Source organism: Brassica rapa, chromosome A02 (assembly GCF_000309985.2).
Source record: "Brassica rapa cultivar Chiifu-401-42 chromosome A02, CAAS_Brap_v3.01, whole genome shotgun sequence".
NCBI lineage: Eukaryota > Viridiplantae > Streptophyta > Magnoliopsida > Brassicales > Brassicaceae > Brassica > Brassica rapa.
The window spans coordinates 20,164,075-20,180,370 of NC_024796.2; the positions used below are offsets into that span (position 1 = coordinate 20,164,075).

The 16,296-nt window shown below is 32.5% G+C and overlaps 1 protein-coding gene and 1 long non-coding RNA gene across 4 annotated transcripts; both read right to left on the reverse strand.

Moving 5' to 3' along the window:
* Positions 1 to 274: 274 nt before the first annotated feature.
* LOC103848557 (allene oxide synthase, chloroplastic) lies at positions 275 to 2,274 on the reverse strand. The gene has a single exon (XM_009125442.3). It carries the CDS (start codon positions 2,023 to 2,025, stop codon positions 436 to 438), a length of 1,590 nt encoding a protein of 529 aa, XP_009123690.2. The 5' UTR covers positions 2,026 to 2,274; the 3' UTR covers positions 275 to 435.
* A 6,315-nt stretch (positions 2,275 to 8,589) lies between these two features.
* LOC103848558 lies at positions 8,590 to 10,792 on the reverse strand. Of its 3 annotated transcripts, none has more exons than XR_004455701.1 (6): positions 10,169 to 10,792; positions 9,979 to 10,086; positions 9,699 to 9,868; positions 9,544 to 9,601; positions 9,224 to 9,392; positions 8,590 to 9,141 (listed from the first exon to the last, which is right to left on the reverse strand). It is a non-coding gene; the product is annotated as an uncharacterized LOC103848558 (long non-coding RNA). The 3 variants fall into 3 exon arrangements; XR_629141.3 differs by having other exon boundaries at positions 8,590 to 9,131; positions 9,224 to 9,399; positions 10,169 to 10,789; XR_629140.3 differs by having other exon boundaries at positions 9,224 to 9,399; positions 10,169 to 10,787.
* Between the last annotated feature and the right edge of the window lie 5,504 nt (positions 10,793 to 16,296).

Genomic DNA, 16,296 nt, shown 5'->3' on the forward strand with positions numbered 1-16,296 from the left:
ACACTTCCAAAAGAGGAATAAACTACTATCCTAAGCCTCATAGCAAACGACACCGGCCAACTTTTAAGAAATTTACGTTACCGCTTCCTACGTCCATTAAATAGGCACACTCAAATACTATTTTCTCTTACGAATATTGAATTCCTCAAAACAATTTATTATTCAAACTTACTGTTGTTTTAAAAAAAAAAAAATTGATCACCGTTTTCAACGTCTTCGCATTATAAAATAAACAAAACATAACTTAACTTTTCAGAAACTTCAAAACTCCCAATTTTAATTGAACTAGACTTTTATTAAACATGTAATCCGCGCGAAGCGCGGACACTGACCCTAGTTTTTATATAATTAGAAGAAAAGAGAACCACAGAACAAAATGAATAATAATAATAAGTAACACGTGCGCACATACATTACAAATTTACCCTTGACTCCCTAAAAGCTAGCCTTCCTCAGAGACGTGAATGTAACGGAGCTTCCCAACGGCGAGGAGCCAACCTCAATATCAAAGGAATCATACCTCCTGAAAATCTCAATCAAAAATAACCTCGCCACCAAAACAACAAAGTCCTTACCGGCGCACTGTTTATTCCCCACCGTGGGATTCTCCGTCTGCGGACCATTCGACCACACCACATGCTGCAACAACCTCTCTCCTTCCTCCCCGAGAAACCTCTCCGGCACAAACTCCTCCGCTCTTTCAAATATCTTCGGATCCCTAGTCGCAAGCGGTTGATATCCATAAAGCATTTCTCCCGCCTTGACTCTAAACGCCGCGTCGTGGCTCTCGATCACGAAATCCTTCTTAGCACGAGCATATTGCGCCGGAACCGGCGGTTCGAACCGGAGACACTCGAAAACGACTGATTTCGTGAGCTCCATCTGCTCAATCCCTCCCATCGTGAGCTCCCCGCCGTTGGATTTGATAACAGATCTTATCTCCTCCGCTAATCGGATCTGGAGTTTCGTACCTGCCCGCCCGACCCGTTTAACCAGATTCGAGAACAGAATTTTCATCCCTCCCCACGTGTTGAAACACGTGGCGAAGAGAAGGTTGTGAGCAGCTTCTTCTCGCGAGATACCCAATTTCTCAGCCTCAACTAGAATCTCGCCGGAAGATTCTAGGAAGAACTCGTAGAGTCTCTGGTAATCAGACTTGACTAACGCCGACGGTAACCGGAAAGTATGGAGAAGAGGATCTTCTATGATTGACGGTAGCCCGAGAGTCAACAAAGGATGGAGATTGAAGAAGACCCATTTCGTAATCAGACTCGGCGCATCCGATCCAAGCTTCGTATCCGCTGGATCCTTCCCGTACATAGCTCGCGCCAAGAAATTGAAAGCTGCTGCGTCACCGGGACCACCAAAATCTGCTTTTCCGTTAGCGGCGAGCTCTTTCTCAATCGAATCGAAAAGCTCTGAGTATGTAGCTTTAAACTCCGGGAAGATTCGGTTTCGAGAGGACTTGAGTAGATGGAAGAGTAAAGATTTGAGCTTGGCGTGATTCGGCTCCGACGGGTCCAGGTATGATAAGATACGGTAGCCTCCGGTTAGCTCCGTCGAGGGCATGTAAGTGCCGGTGAAGAGATCTTTCTTCTCGACCTTATCAACATCGAACAAAACCGGGAAGCTTTTTCCGTCGAGTAAAGCCACGACTTGGGGATTGTCGGCTATGAAACCTCCTGGTGGCATATTGACTCGAAACACTGTGGAGTTGTATTTACGGATTCGTGATTTGAAGAACTCCTCGGGTTTTTGCTTGTGGAAGTAATCGTTACGGTCTTTTAGTGGACCTATAATTGGTAGACCGTAGCTTCCAGGGATGGTTCGGATGGGGAGATCTTTGGATCCGGATCCGGTGCGGGTCTCCACGGCTAGATCAGGAGGAGTCTCTGACGTTGAGGCTTTGATCGGCCGGGTTAAAACTCGAGTCGAGGAGAATTTTAGTGGTGTTGATCGAGCGGTGGTTGTTTGGTGAAGCCGAGCGTGAAGAGAAATAGGGAAATGAGGTGAAGCAGAGGCCATTTCTGTGTGTTTGAGTACTGATTGGTTGTTTGTTGTTGTGTAGAACTAGTAGCGACTATAAATGTTATTTATAAAGAAATGAGGTAAACGAGATCTATTCGTAAGATTATCTTTTCGGGTATAGCAATAGCAGATTGATGACTTCTATTGTCTATTGGAGTCTCTGACCACCGGCCGAGCTGGTATATTCAAATTGCCACGTGCTTTGACTGCGTTTTTCTTTATAAAAGTTGTTTGCTTTCCTTTTTCCGGCCAACTTAAATTATTTATTTATTTATTTATAAATCTAAAATCTATGCATATAAATATGATGTTATCTCAAAATTAGTCATTATGCTGTTTTAGTCTTTATTCCAATAGAGTTGAATAGATTTGGAAACAAAAATAACTCATTTGTTGATAAATTCAAATCACAAAATAAAATACCATGGCGGATCACGAGGGAATCCAACACTACCGTCTATCTCAGATATATTGTGTTTCACAGATGGTTCTTAGAAAAAGTATGTATAGCATCATGTAAAGTTTTGACAGTTTGATGGGAGCAAAAAATATAAGGGCGAGTCAGTCACCTCTGCACTCGGAAATATAGGCTATGATATGGGCAATGGAATGTATGCTGAATCTAAAGCAGTTTACTGTTACTTTTGCAACGGATTGTTTACAGTTGATAAAAATAGTTTCAGAACCAAAAGAGTGGTCAATCTTTGCAAGTTATTTAGAGGACATAAAGATCCTAAAGAGAAGTTTCAATAGTTTGACAATCATCCATATACCACGGACGCAAAATTCAAAGACGGATAGTCTTAGATGTAAAGCAAAGAAGTAATCATCTTTTGTTGTCCATAAGGATGAGGAGCTACCAATTTAGTTTGCACTGCTAGTATGAATCTGTTAAGTTCCTAACAGAAAAAAAAATACCATGGTACAAAAATTAAAACACACACAAAATAATGAGAGAATTTGCGAGATATCTAGTTTGGTAGTTTAATTAAGTGCATGTCAATGATTTTGACATAACTAGGGAAGTAAACAATGTGTCTCCTTTCATCCGGTAATAATCATTTGTCCTACAAGTAGCAGGTGAAGGGAAAAAGATAAGTCCACGTCGCCTGTGTGATATATGTGTATTTACCGGTGACAAATGATAAAGAGTGATGTTGACATCAACTTATGTGGCCCACAATTTAAGTGATCTTTGCATAACTTACGAAAGAAAAAGGAACCACGTCACTTTAATTTTTTTACCACATAAATAAACATATATAAAAGAAGATGAATGCATGAAGAAGTTAATGCTTACCAGATTGCGTGTATACTGTTCTATCTCGATTACACTTGTACTATTGTATCTCACTCAAACCTCTACTGGAAACTATATGAGACACACCACTGATTAATAAAGCTAAACCCTAATCAAGGAAGCATAAACCCAAATAGAATGTATATAATATGGTTTACTATACACAAACCTCTACTTAGTAAATCTAAACCCTAGGCAGAAACCTATAAACCCAAATACAGTCTATAAATTGTTTTCTAATATTAGACACTTGAAGGCACACTTACATGGGTAGCATAATGCATATCTTTTATTTCATATAGTCTAAATAGTATAGTAAATGAATGTTCCAAATAATCAAATTTATCTAGTGATATATCCATAGTATGAAATGCAAACAGTAAGCTCTTCCCACCCGAAAAAAATACAACAATACAAGACACGCCACTGATTAGTAAAACTAAACCCTAATTAAGGAAGCATAAACCCATATAGAATGTATATAATATGGTTTACTATACACAAACCTCTACTTATGAAATTTAAACCCTAGGCAAAACCCTATAAACCTAAATACAATCTATAAATTGTTTTCAAATATTGGACACATGAAGGCACACTTACTTGGTTAGCATGTTGCATATCTTCTATTTCATAGAGTCTAAATAATATAGTAAATGAATGTTCCAAATAATCAAATTTGTCCAGTGATGTATCCATAGTATGAAATGAAAACAGTAAGTCTCCCCACCCGAAAAATACAACAATACAAGACACACCACTAATTAGTAAAACTAAACCCTAATCAAGGAAGCATAAACCCAAATAGAATGTATATAATATGGTTTACTACACCCAAACCTATGCTTAGTAAATCTAAACTTTAAGTAGGAACCTATAAACTCAAATACAATCTATAAATTGTTTTACAATATTTGACATTTGGATGAGATTTACTTGGTTAACATGTGGTATATCTTTTATTTCATATAGTCTAAGTAGTATAGTAAGCAAATCTTACAAATAATCAAATTTGTCCAACGTTCGAAATTTTTTTTTATATATCAATGTCAAACAAAGTTACAGAAAAGAGAACTATCAAATTTGAAAACATGACATATTATTATATCCTTAAGAAATAGTATAGAAATATGTCTCAAATAGTACGGTATCCTTACATAAATAAGTACACTAAAATATATATACTATACTATTCCTTTCACCGAATATAGTATGGACAGAGAGTTTATCTTCTTCATTTCTTTTTTTTAGACATGTTGATGGTGATACACATTTACTATGCTCACAATCATTATTCTTCATCACCATATAGAGCGTGTCTTCATCTCCTTTCTTTTTCCGACAAGGCGACATTTTTACCGATCCGCCATCGTTATTTTTCACCACTATATCTGGAAAACAAAACCAGAAACAAAAACATATTATTAAGGTAAAAGCATGATTGTAAGTAATCAATGATTTAAGATAAGAAAAAAAGGAAATGAAAGAGTTTTTGTGTCTGTTCACTGTAATCCTTCGCCATGAACACAATAGAGTTCGTCGGGAGCTACACATCTGAACAAAATTGATTAATCTTTCTAATATTTACTAATAAAAATAACATTTAAAGATATGTGTGATTATCAAAAGGTATGACTAACAAAAAGACACGAGTAACTTTGCCATATTAATTATTATTAAATTTTGGTTTTGTTTGTAGGTTTTTCCGGTTATTCATAAAGGCAATATGGCTATTATTTATTAAAAAAAGCAGTGTATTAGTGAATTAGGATATTTAGATAGCTAGTGAATTATTAATTGTTTTTTTTTTTTTTTTTTGACATCGGAAAGTGAATTATTAATTGTTTGAAGGTTATACAGCTCCATTCCCCAATAATATAATAACCGATAACAGATGTATATTCTTGACAAAGAAAACGTAATACAGCCAGCCATAGGCAAATACTACAATTTTATAGGCTTGAGCTGGTATTTTCAACAATTTTTCTATTTACAAGTTTTCTTTGAAACAAGGCTGATGCTTTGTTAGTTTGCTATGGTCGGCATTTGAACGGATACCACTTAAATCAAGGGGTTATTTAATTTTATTTGTGAGTGGATCAAAAAAAAAATTGTTTTCTGTGAAATAACCAAAACAAAATTCAAATTAGTTTCTAGAGAGAAGATAGAGAGATATAGGAAGAGAAGAAAAAAAGAGAAAAGGGAATTTTGATTAATTTATGAATTTTGATTTTTCTTGTATATATTTTTTTGGTAAATTATTTTTTCTTGTATTGTATGTTATTGGGTGCAATTTCTGTAAAAGCAGTGACAAAAATAAGTTAAATAAACCAGTGTCTTGAATTAACAAAATTTACTACCATGTATAAATAGATTCGAATCTATGTTAAAAATGTTCGAGAGAAATCTTTCAAAATCCCACTATCTATTAATGGATTACTTTTGTATTTAAATCTAGCAAGTGTTGGTGCTCATTCACTCATTGAGTAACGTTTGTTGTTCATTCAATTTTTTGAATATAATTTAAAAAGCATTTTTGGTGTGAAGTATAAATCATATGGTTCGGTTGGATCTTTTGGGCAGATTTTTAGTTGTTTCAGAAAATTGGATAGATTTTTTTTTTAAATGGAGGACATCTTGGAATTGTTTGTAGGTTAGGTTTTGATTTTGTTTTGGGATTTTTTTGGGCGAAAGTTGACATTTTGTAATTATTATATATAAATATTGAAATAAGTTATATAATTGTATTATTATTATAATAAAATCAACCCTACACGTTTTATTATACTAGATATCAAAAAGTTGTTATCTTATCATATTTTTCTAAATAAAATATTGAATTTTATTAAAAAATATCTTATCTATTAAAAGAGAAGTACCATTTTTATCTACCACAAAAAAAATCATACTAGCCTTTTTTTTTTTTTTTGACAACAAGACATTCACAGACTCAACTTGACTCTGTAAACCAAATCGGTAACTCTGCATCCATGTGAACGACGAAAGACGATTGTTTCCTAACACTACGTGCTAAGCTATCCGCCCTTTTATTCTCCGTCCGAGGTACATGAACAATCTCTGAGTTGTTGAAGCTTCCTTGTAGGACTTTGATATCTTTCAGGTAACTTTCAAATGCTGGCCATTCTTCTGGTTCCGAAACCATCTTCACCAGTTGAGAACAATCCGTTGCAAACGTAACATGAAGCTGTCTTAAATTCCTCATACATTCCATTGCCCAGATCAGCGCCTCCACCTCTGAATGTAGTGGTGAAAGACATGCCCTTACATTCCGTGCCCCTAATAAGCCATCGAAACCCGGTAGGATACTATACCAGCCCTGTCCTGAAAATAGATCCTTATCTTTCCATGATCCATCTATAAAACACCAGCGTCCTGAAGTTACCAATATGGGTCTGGTATGTACCTGTAATTCCCGTTTTTGGTCGTTGTTCACCTGTGCCGCAGCCCAAAGTGTAGATTCCAATTCTGCTAGTCTAAGGGTTTCCCTTGGATCGACATCCAGGTTACTGAAAACTTTATTATTCCTACCTTTCCATATATACCATAAAATCCAAGCAAATTGATGATCATCCATTTTTGGATTAACTCGCCAAAAAAGATGATCCATATTACCAAAAAAAGATCCTGTAGGGAATAAACTGAGGCTCGAAGGGATTTTAGATAAAGCCCATACTTGACGTACTGGGGGACATTCGAAAAATACATGGTTTATTGATTCTTCCGGATCCCCACATCGAGCACAACATATATCCCCATGGATTCCTCTCGCCTTTAGATTTTTCAACACCGCTATACAACCTGAAAGAAGTTGCCATAGAAAATGTTGTATCTTGGGCGGACACCGTATTTTCCAACAGAAGGCTTTAAGGACATCCACTGTAGGCCCATAAACCTCTGGTGGTTTTTCTCTATCAGGATAAACCCGTTCCACCTGATATCCTGATTTTACCGAATATTTTCCATTGTTAGTAAAATGCCATCCATTTCTATCTTCCATCAGATTTCTGCTTAATGGCATACTCTCAATGATTTTTACATCATGAGGATCCACCACAGCCCTAATTGCCTGAAGGTTCCAAGTTCGGGATTCCATATTAATGAGAGAATCCACTGTAAGGTTCGGGTAACTAGCCTTATTAGGTCCATTTCATTAATTACATTTATTTAATTATTTATATTAATCTATTAATATATAACAATATTAATAATAAATAAATTTTAACTGTAAATTTAAATTTTATTTTTAGTTATAACAAAATGTTGAGAAAAAATCTAACAAAATCTTTCTAAAATTTTAAAATATTTTATTTAAATTAATACCATTGATTAATTACGTAAATAATAATATATACTATTATACATTAATTTAAATAAACTTTTATTATAAAACATAATAAAATAAAAGTGTATGCTATTTTTCAAATTATATAATTGTATTCTATATCTTCTTTAGTAAAAGAAATATCATAAAAAATTCATACCAGGTCTATTTCATCGATTAATTATTTAAGTTAATTAATTTAATATATAAAATTTCTAAAAATTCTTATAATTTATATAGATATTAATAAATAAATTTTACATGTAAATTTAAACTTTATTTTTACTTATAACAAAATATGTTGGAAACAATTTAACAAAATCTTAATAAAATGTTAAAATATTTTTAAATTAATGCAGCGATTGATTTCATAATTAATAATATAGTATTATTATAATGTATTTACTTATAAAATCCCACAATATACTAAAATAAATAACATAGAAATATAAATTATGCTAAGAAAATATGAGTTCTATAGTATAACTAAAAAAAATTAAAAGGTATTGTATTCAGTTTGTAAAGATTAAAAAAAAATGAAGAAGATTCTCAATTTGTTTATTTCATATTAAGAATTTATTTTACAAAATGAAAATATATTAATATATAATCACAATTATTAATAAAGTAAATGTATATAACAAATCATTATACATTAATAATATTGAATAAGAAACAAACCAATAACACTATAGATTTACATAACACGTTATAATACTAAAATGTAAATCATATCTTTTAAAAATTTACGATAGTATCCGTTATATATTTATATAATGAAAATCTATCCGCACGGATGTGCAGGTGAAAAATCTAGTTCTTATTTACAACCGTTGCTATTTTAGCTTATAACGTTTCAAATAAAAATGAGACTGAGAAATGACTACGTTCTCACTGATTCAAGCTAGAGTTTTTCTTCTTTTTTGCTAAAATTTGGTACAAAATATTTGTAACGACCGGGTTTTCCGGTTCTCTAAACCAATTAGTTTAGATATTAATTGATTCTAATTCAAATAAAAATCTAGCTAGTCTTTTAATTTTATAAGTGTGTTGTTTACTTATTTACTAGGTGGACTTCTAAGCTTTGCGCGAAATATTAGTTTATTATGGTTAAGTATGATATTTTTGGATAATATAATTATGTGGTCAGTATTTATTTGTGAAAAGCATAACTTAGTATTTTATTGTATTATGTAGTATTAGGTTATAGGTTAATATATTATGTGTTGTTGTGTGTATATTAGTATTTATCAGTTTATAAAACACATTATTTTATATATCATCCAAAATTTATACTTAGTTAAACTTATAAAACACATTATTTTATATATCATCCAAAATACACATACACCAAAGCACTTCCTAAGATTGCCAAGTCTATGGACTTTATCGGTTAAGAAATCAAGCTCTTTAAATAGTTTACAAGCTTCGTTGTATGTCCATTCCCCTGATATTTGATACCTACATCGAACTTGCAACAAGAAACTGTGTTAGCAAGTATAAAGAGAAGATAGAGCACAAAATTGAACAAGAAGAATCATTGATGAACTCACTTGTAAGATCTTGTTAGAGTAGGCTACATACACGGCATATGTTTGCCAGAGTCATGGTCTTGTTCAACGCATTTTAAAACCAAATCAGTAACCGACATCCTCTTCAACACTATCTCTTCAAGCCAGGTAACACCGTTGTAGAGAACAGAGCATCAAGTGGGGATAGTTCCTGCAAACTACAGTTTCAGTGAATGGATCCTGTCAATGTAGTTTCTTGTTCAGCAGACAAAACAATGCAACATTACAAAAACAATGTACTATAAGGTTTAAAGTTTCCTCCTAACCAGAACCTAAAGTCTATCAACATCTAAAGATCAAACCTTTTCTATTACCGCAGTCGTCTCCTTCGCTCACGACCACCGCCGCTTCCATTGTTTTCTGTCAAGCAAATGCCAATGTCTGTTATAGTCCACAAAACACTCTACATTCTTGAAAGCTGCAAGTTTAGTCAGTAAGTTCTCTGTGAATGGCTAACCTTTGCACGTTTTGCTAAAGACGAGAGTATTCCGTCTTTCACAAAAGTTGTTAAAACTCAATTATCATTATGCAAGCTCCAGCCACTCAAGTGAAACCAGTACACAACGTTATTGCCACTGAGTTCTATAGATTTTGTATACATATCAATAGCATGGGAGAACTTGTGACCTGTAAGCAACTAGCAATACTTAGCGAGCTGCTCTTAAACAAAAGAAGACTCTCAACAGTCGACAATGATGTTAAAAGATAATGATAATGTTTTAAGAAAAAGTACAAACCCTTAAAAGCTTCGTTGGCTTGATTCTTCATCTCCCCACCTTGCTTTCTGAACGGCCCCAGCTCTGCTCTTCGCCGGAAAGATCAGATGCCTCAGAGACTTGGATTGCCTGCACACAAGAAACATGGTGAATGACTCAAGTTCAAGTTAAGAACTACATCAAGAACCATTCATCTCGGGTAACTAATTACCTCTTTAAGATGAAGCAGTTGTTCTCTGGTGAAACGTAAAATCTCATGACCCTCAAATCTCGAGTCTCCTCTCTACAAAACATAAAAAAATCAACTTTAGGTCAGATTCAATAATGACAAACTAGATTCTAACCCGCACATCCGTTGCGGATAACATTTTTTTTTGACAGCAAACATTCACAAACTCATGTAGACTCTGTAAACCAAGGTGGCAACTCTGCATCCATGTGTATGACGAAAGACGGCTGAATCCGCGTGCCAAACGATCCGCTTTTGTGTTTTCCGTCCTAGGTACATGAACAATATCTGAGTTGTTGAAGCTTCTTCTCAAAAGCATAATATCTTCTACGTAGCCTTCAAATGCTGGTCATTCCTCTGGTTCTGAAACCATCTTCACCACTCGAGAACAATTCGTTGCAAATCACTTGAGAACATTCATTTGGGTAACATTTCATTTATTGATATAAAATTTTATATTATTTTGTATATAATAATTTATGATAATATATTGCTGTCATTTTAAAAATAACTTAATAGATGATATATAATTCTAAATATTAAAATTTAACATATGTTAACGATTTTATTTTTTTGTAAAAATTATTACTTAATTTATGAATATTAATCATTTTAAAAGGTGAATGATATTTTAGTCACTTTAAACGGTGAATGATATTTTATTTATTTATCTTAATGAAAGTATTTTTTAAAATATATTGGTTTACCAATTCAACATAATTTTAATATGTTTGCACAAAAACCATAATTTTAATATGTAATTCATTAATTACTTCTATTTTAATATAATGTAGAATATACTTATAAAATTTATAAAATTATCATATAATTTCATTATTTTGTTTATAATAAAAATTTAATTAAAATTAATTTATAATAATATTATACTACTAATTGAGAAATTAATAAGTGCATTAATTAAAAGAATATTTAAGTTTTTAAAAAGATTTTGTTAGATTTTTTCTCAACAGATTTTGTTATTCCTAAAACTAAAGTTTTAGAGTAGTGTTGTTTAGATTAGTTTCTTGTTCTATTTAGTTAATCATCTGCTACAAGTCTCTTATGTAACCTTCTGTCACAAATCAAAAATGGTAATAACACTTTAACATGTTTACCAAAAAAAAAAAAAAAAAGGTATGAAAGGATAGCAAGCAGTGTGTTTAAAAACTCAGATTTCTTTAGCAACAAGAGATGCGGCTAGGTTAGATTGAGGAAGGAGATGCATACTTAATATATATGTGATGCACGGTTTGGTTCACAAAAACAAAAGGGTGAGATAATTCATTAACCCAAAAAGAAACGTTTACAAGGGTGTTATTGGTTTATGTATTTTAATAGATTTGAAAATCTAATCCAAGTCAAGTGTTATTGGTTCTATCATTTTAAAACCTAATTTCAAATCTGTTGTTATTGGTTTTATGATTTTAAAACAGGTTTTAAAATCAACTGTTATTCAATACTAATAATTTGTTTGAGGATTTGATTTTGATTTAGATTTGAGTTGGATTTGAGAATATTTTTAAGAGTAAAATACAATGGATCAAATATTGAGTTAAACCATTGGATTTGCATAATTGTTTTTTCTTTTCCAATTACTTATAATTTTGTGTATGGTCCTGTGGGTTGGACTCCACAACGTGCTAGTTACTTTTTTTCCAGATATCTATACTATTAAAAGAGAAATATTCTGAAAAAATCTATTTATATAAAGTTGTTGGATCCTTTTATTACTAGCTTAACCTATTATATACAAACAAATAAATCATAACTTAACTCTACCATTTTTAATAACAACTCGTAGAATACCATGGCATAGCAAACTGGACTACATTTTCATTTATTTCAAAATAGTACATGTTTGTTTTGTTAGGTTTTGTTAGATTCAAAATTTTATGAGATCCACATGTTATTATGTAATGGATCATTTCCGTTAACAAAAATATATTTTCCTCAAACATTACGAACGTATACCACAATGAAATTGAATAGGCAAAAAAAAATTATAAATGATGGCATTATATCATAATCTCATAGTTTTACAATTGGATTAATGTCTTTTATATTTAGCGTAGATAGTTTTTGCATATAAGGTTCTATGGTATCAGACAACACCAAATATTTATATCAAAAAGATTTTGTTAATCTTTTTAAAAACAACTATGTACGTTTATGCAAATTATGTTTGGTTTTTTAATTTTTATATAGTTCGCTTAAAATTTAAAAAGAAAAAATATATAAATTTTATATACAAATTTAAACATGTATTATAGAAATTGTTCAAATATATTTATTATGTATAAAATTTATAATTTTCATTACATAAAGATATAGGGCCTCATTTGAATATCCAGAAAATGGTCAATTTGTAAACTGTCACATTGAGAATTAATTAGAACTATTCAATAGGTTTAGAATACCAGGTTAAAAAGATTTTTTTTTAAGTAGTAATCATGCGTTTTAAAACTTGATTCAAAAGTTTGAATCTATATTATTAAAAGGAAATTATCTAAAAAATCTGCATAAAAAGGTTGTTACATACATTATTAACTAATTATTATTTTTGGTCATTCTTTATATTTCTCTAATTATATCATAATAAATGTTCTTATTTGTCTTTTGATTTTTAGCCTTTTAATGCAACTAATCTTAATGGATCCGATATCTAATATCAAAACAAATACGGTTAGTTATGATTTATGCTCTGGTTTGGTTTAATTAATTTCAAAATCAAAATATATCTTTACCAACACGTTCTTCTATCTTGCCACATTTACGGACAATGTCACATTATAATATTTTTTTAAAAAATCTATGTATGTCATATACCATTTAATAAAAACTCATGTATCATGTGTCATTGATATCCTATTGATCCTTATACCCTAAACCCTTATTCAAAGTCTAAAAGTTTAATAATTTTGTAAAATAACCATGATCACGATAATAAAATTTGTATTCTCATATCTATTTTATGGTATAAGATATTTTTGTTCAAATGCATAATAACATTGTTCTATTTTTTTTATAAAAAAAATATCATAATTCCAAAACTCATAAATTTAACTTTAAAAGAATCTTTAAAAACCTATAAATTAAAATGCATAACATAAATACAATGCATTTACCATACAAGACAAATCAAATAGTTTATTCAGTTTTATGTACTATTATAAAATATATTAGAAGTTAAATAAAAATTTAGGAAAATATTATCAGATTTTTCTAAGTTTTTACCGGGTCAACTGGTATCGGTTCACGGATTAATAGCAGTGTTTTTTTATCATATTTTAATTAATGAATTTTCATTAAATCTAAATTTTGCGAAAACATATGAGTTGGTAGAACCTCTCATAGAATGCTACATAAAGAACATAAGCATCTCTGAATTATATATGGCAACCAGGTTTACTGGCTCGACATCGGATCTGATATGGAAACATTACTTATATTTTGAATACAAAATATTAGGATAATTTAGGTTTTGGGTAATTTGTTTTTATAAATAGTATTTTTATGATATTTGTTTATTTAGAAATTAAATATAATTAATATTCGTAGAAAATACTTTTTATTTTAAAATTTCATATACCCCTTTGGTTCTCGGTTTGGTTTCAAGAGATATAAGATTTGGTCGGTTATTTATGAAATTCGGTTCAATTTTGTTTTTTTTTTTCAGTTTGGTTCCTAGGTTCCGGATAAATGTTCTAAGACTTTATATACTATCTCATATAGAAATTCATTAAAAAAGATTGAAAACCAAAAATAAACCCGCGCTTTTCAAGCGCGGGTCAGAATCTAGTTATTATTATTATATGATTCAGTCTCCTTGTTCTTCTTGGATGCAGATTGGTCAAGGTACTTATAGCAGTGTATACAAGGCTCGTGATCTTCTCAACAACAACAAGATCGTTGCACTTAAAAGAGTCCGGTTCGATCTTAGCGATTTAGAAAGCGTTAAGTTTATGGCTAGAGAGATCATTGTCATGAGGAAGCTTGATCATCCCAATGTGCTTAAGTTACAAGGCTTGATCACCGCCTCTCTTTCGTCTTCTCTTTACTTGTTTTTCGAGTACATGGATCATGATCTCGTTGGACTTGCCTCCATTCCCGGTATCAAGTTCTCTCAGCCTCAGGTACTCACTGGTTTGTGGTATAATATAATGTTTCTTAGGTGGAACAACTGCATAAAATATTCAAGATGTGTGGTTCACCAACAGAGGATTACTGGAGGAAACTGAAACTACCACCTTCAGCTCCGTTTAAACCTGCGCTTCCTTACAGACGACGTGTAGCAGAGATGTTTAAGGACTTGCCTATGAAAGTGCTTTCTCTTTTGGAGGCTTTACTCTCCATAGATCCTGAGCAGGGAGGCTCTGCAGCTATAGTTCTTGAGACTGAGTAGCTGGTTTTTAACTTTATGTTAGATACCGCTATCTTTACTTTTGTGTGATTTGATGATAACACATGGTTATTGTGGAGCAGTACTTCAGAACGTAGCCGTTTGCTTGTGATCCATCTTCTCTACTAAAATATCCTCCAAGCAAAGAGATTGAGATGAAGCGAAGAGGCAACAAAGGTCGGCACAGGAGAAGAAAGACTCTCTGACAAGACGGATCACACGAAAGAAAACTTATCCCACCGGTAAAAGCTAATCCATCACTCACAGCGGCTATGGAGGTAACAGAGAGTCTTGATATGCTATGGTTTGGTGTTCCATCAGAATATTAACTTAAACCAAAAATAAAACTTGTTGTCCCAATACAGAATCCTTATCTAAGAAGATGTGTTCCGGGTCATTCAACAAGACAAATGCAGATCAGCAACAATGCCGCAAGTGGAAGAGTCTCTTAGACCAGCTCCATCGGGACCTCTTAAATGAGGTTCTAAACAGAAAAGTGAAAAAAAAAATGAAAAAACGAAATAAATCAGAGAACCAATCTTTAAACTGAGATTTTAAGGATTGGTAAAGAGCCTTAAGTGTCACCTTACTCATTATATTCTAGGGTTTTCATTTAATTTTTTGACACTTAAAGGAAGCAACTCTGTTGTTGTAGTTGTCTACGCAAATATGAAGCCAGAATTTCGTGCTTGCTTTGATAGGTTTTTAAGCTTTTTGTCAAATGTATACATTATCAAATATGAAGGCAGAATTTCTTGGACATCAATAAACTTCAGAAGAAAGAAATATATAGATATCTCATGAAGATGATGATACTTGCAAATCCATTTCATTCATTTATAAAAATCCACTTATTTTGATTTTGAAACTTATATCATTGATTTTGAAATCTGTTTGTTTAATTTTGAAATCAAGAGATTTGTAGATGATTTGTAAATCCAAAACTTTTTTCAAAATCCACTACAATTCTAGAATCAATAACCCCCACTAGTGAGTTTAATTAAAAGAAAAAGTAAACCAAACCGGTTCTAAAAATCCTGGCCGTTAGACCACCCGCATCGGGGGTTTATGAGAGAGTCATGGGCTCGGTATCATAGGCCTTTTCGATTAAAAGAAATGAATAAATGGGTTTCAACCCGTGAACCGGGTCTTCCAAGTGAGCCCGTATGATACGGGGTCATGCCACGCGGCGCAGAGGGAGTGGCTACGCGATCTTGCGTGTTGAGTGAGAAAAAAAGGGTTTCGCGTGAAAGATTTCATTTTCCCTTCTCTCTTCGAAATCTAGGGTTTCTCCGTCTCTGAGGCGATTTCGTGTCGGAGTCCAGAGCCGGAGATTTTCTCGATCAATTCGTCGTCGGAGTCACTCGTAAACGCTCTCAGGTGAGTCTCAATCACTCCGAGGACGAGATAGCTTCGATTTGATCTCGAGAGGTTTCTAGGTTAAGGAAGTCGATTTGGGGTTTCGTCTTAGGGTTGGAAATCGAGAAGGGGGTTTCGATTTCTTGGTTAAAATCGACATACGGTTTCCTTTTAGGGTTCGTTTATCGTGGATTTCATTTCGATTTGGGGGTTTTGTGTAAGGGTTCAAAATCTAAAAGGGGGTTTTAATTTCTTCGTTTAAATCAACATACGGATTTCTTTTACTGTTCGTTCATCGTGGATTTGAATTGGATTTGGGGGTTTTTATTTAGTCTTTCAATTTTTTTTTTTT

What these genes read in the sequence shown, in the direction of transcription:
- LOC103848557 (XM_009125442.3), bottom strand. Translation starts at nt 2,025, where the DNA reads ATGGCCTCTGCTTCACCTCATTTCCCTATTTCTCTTCACGCTCGGCTT.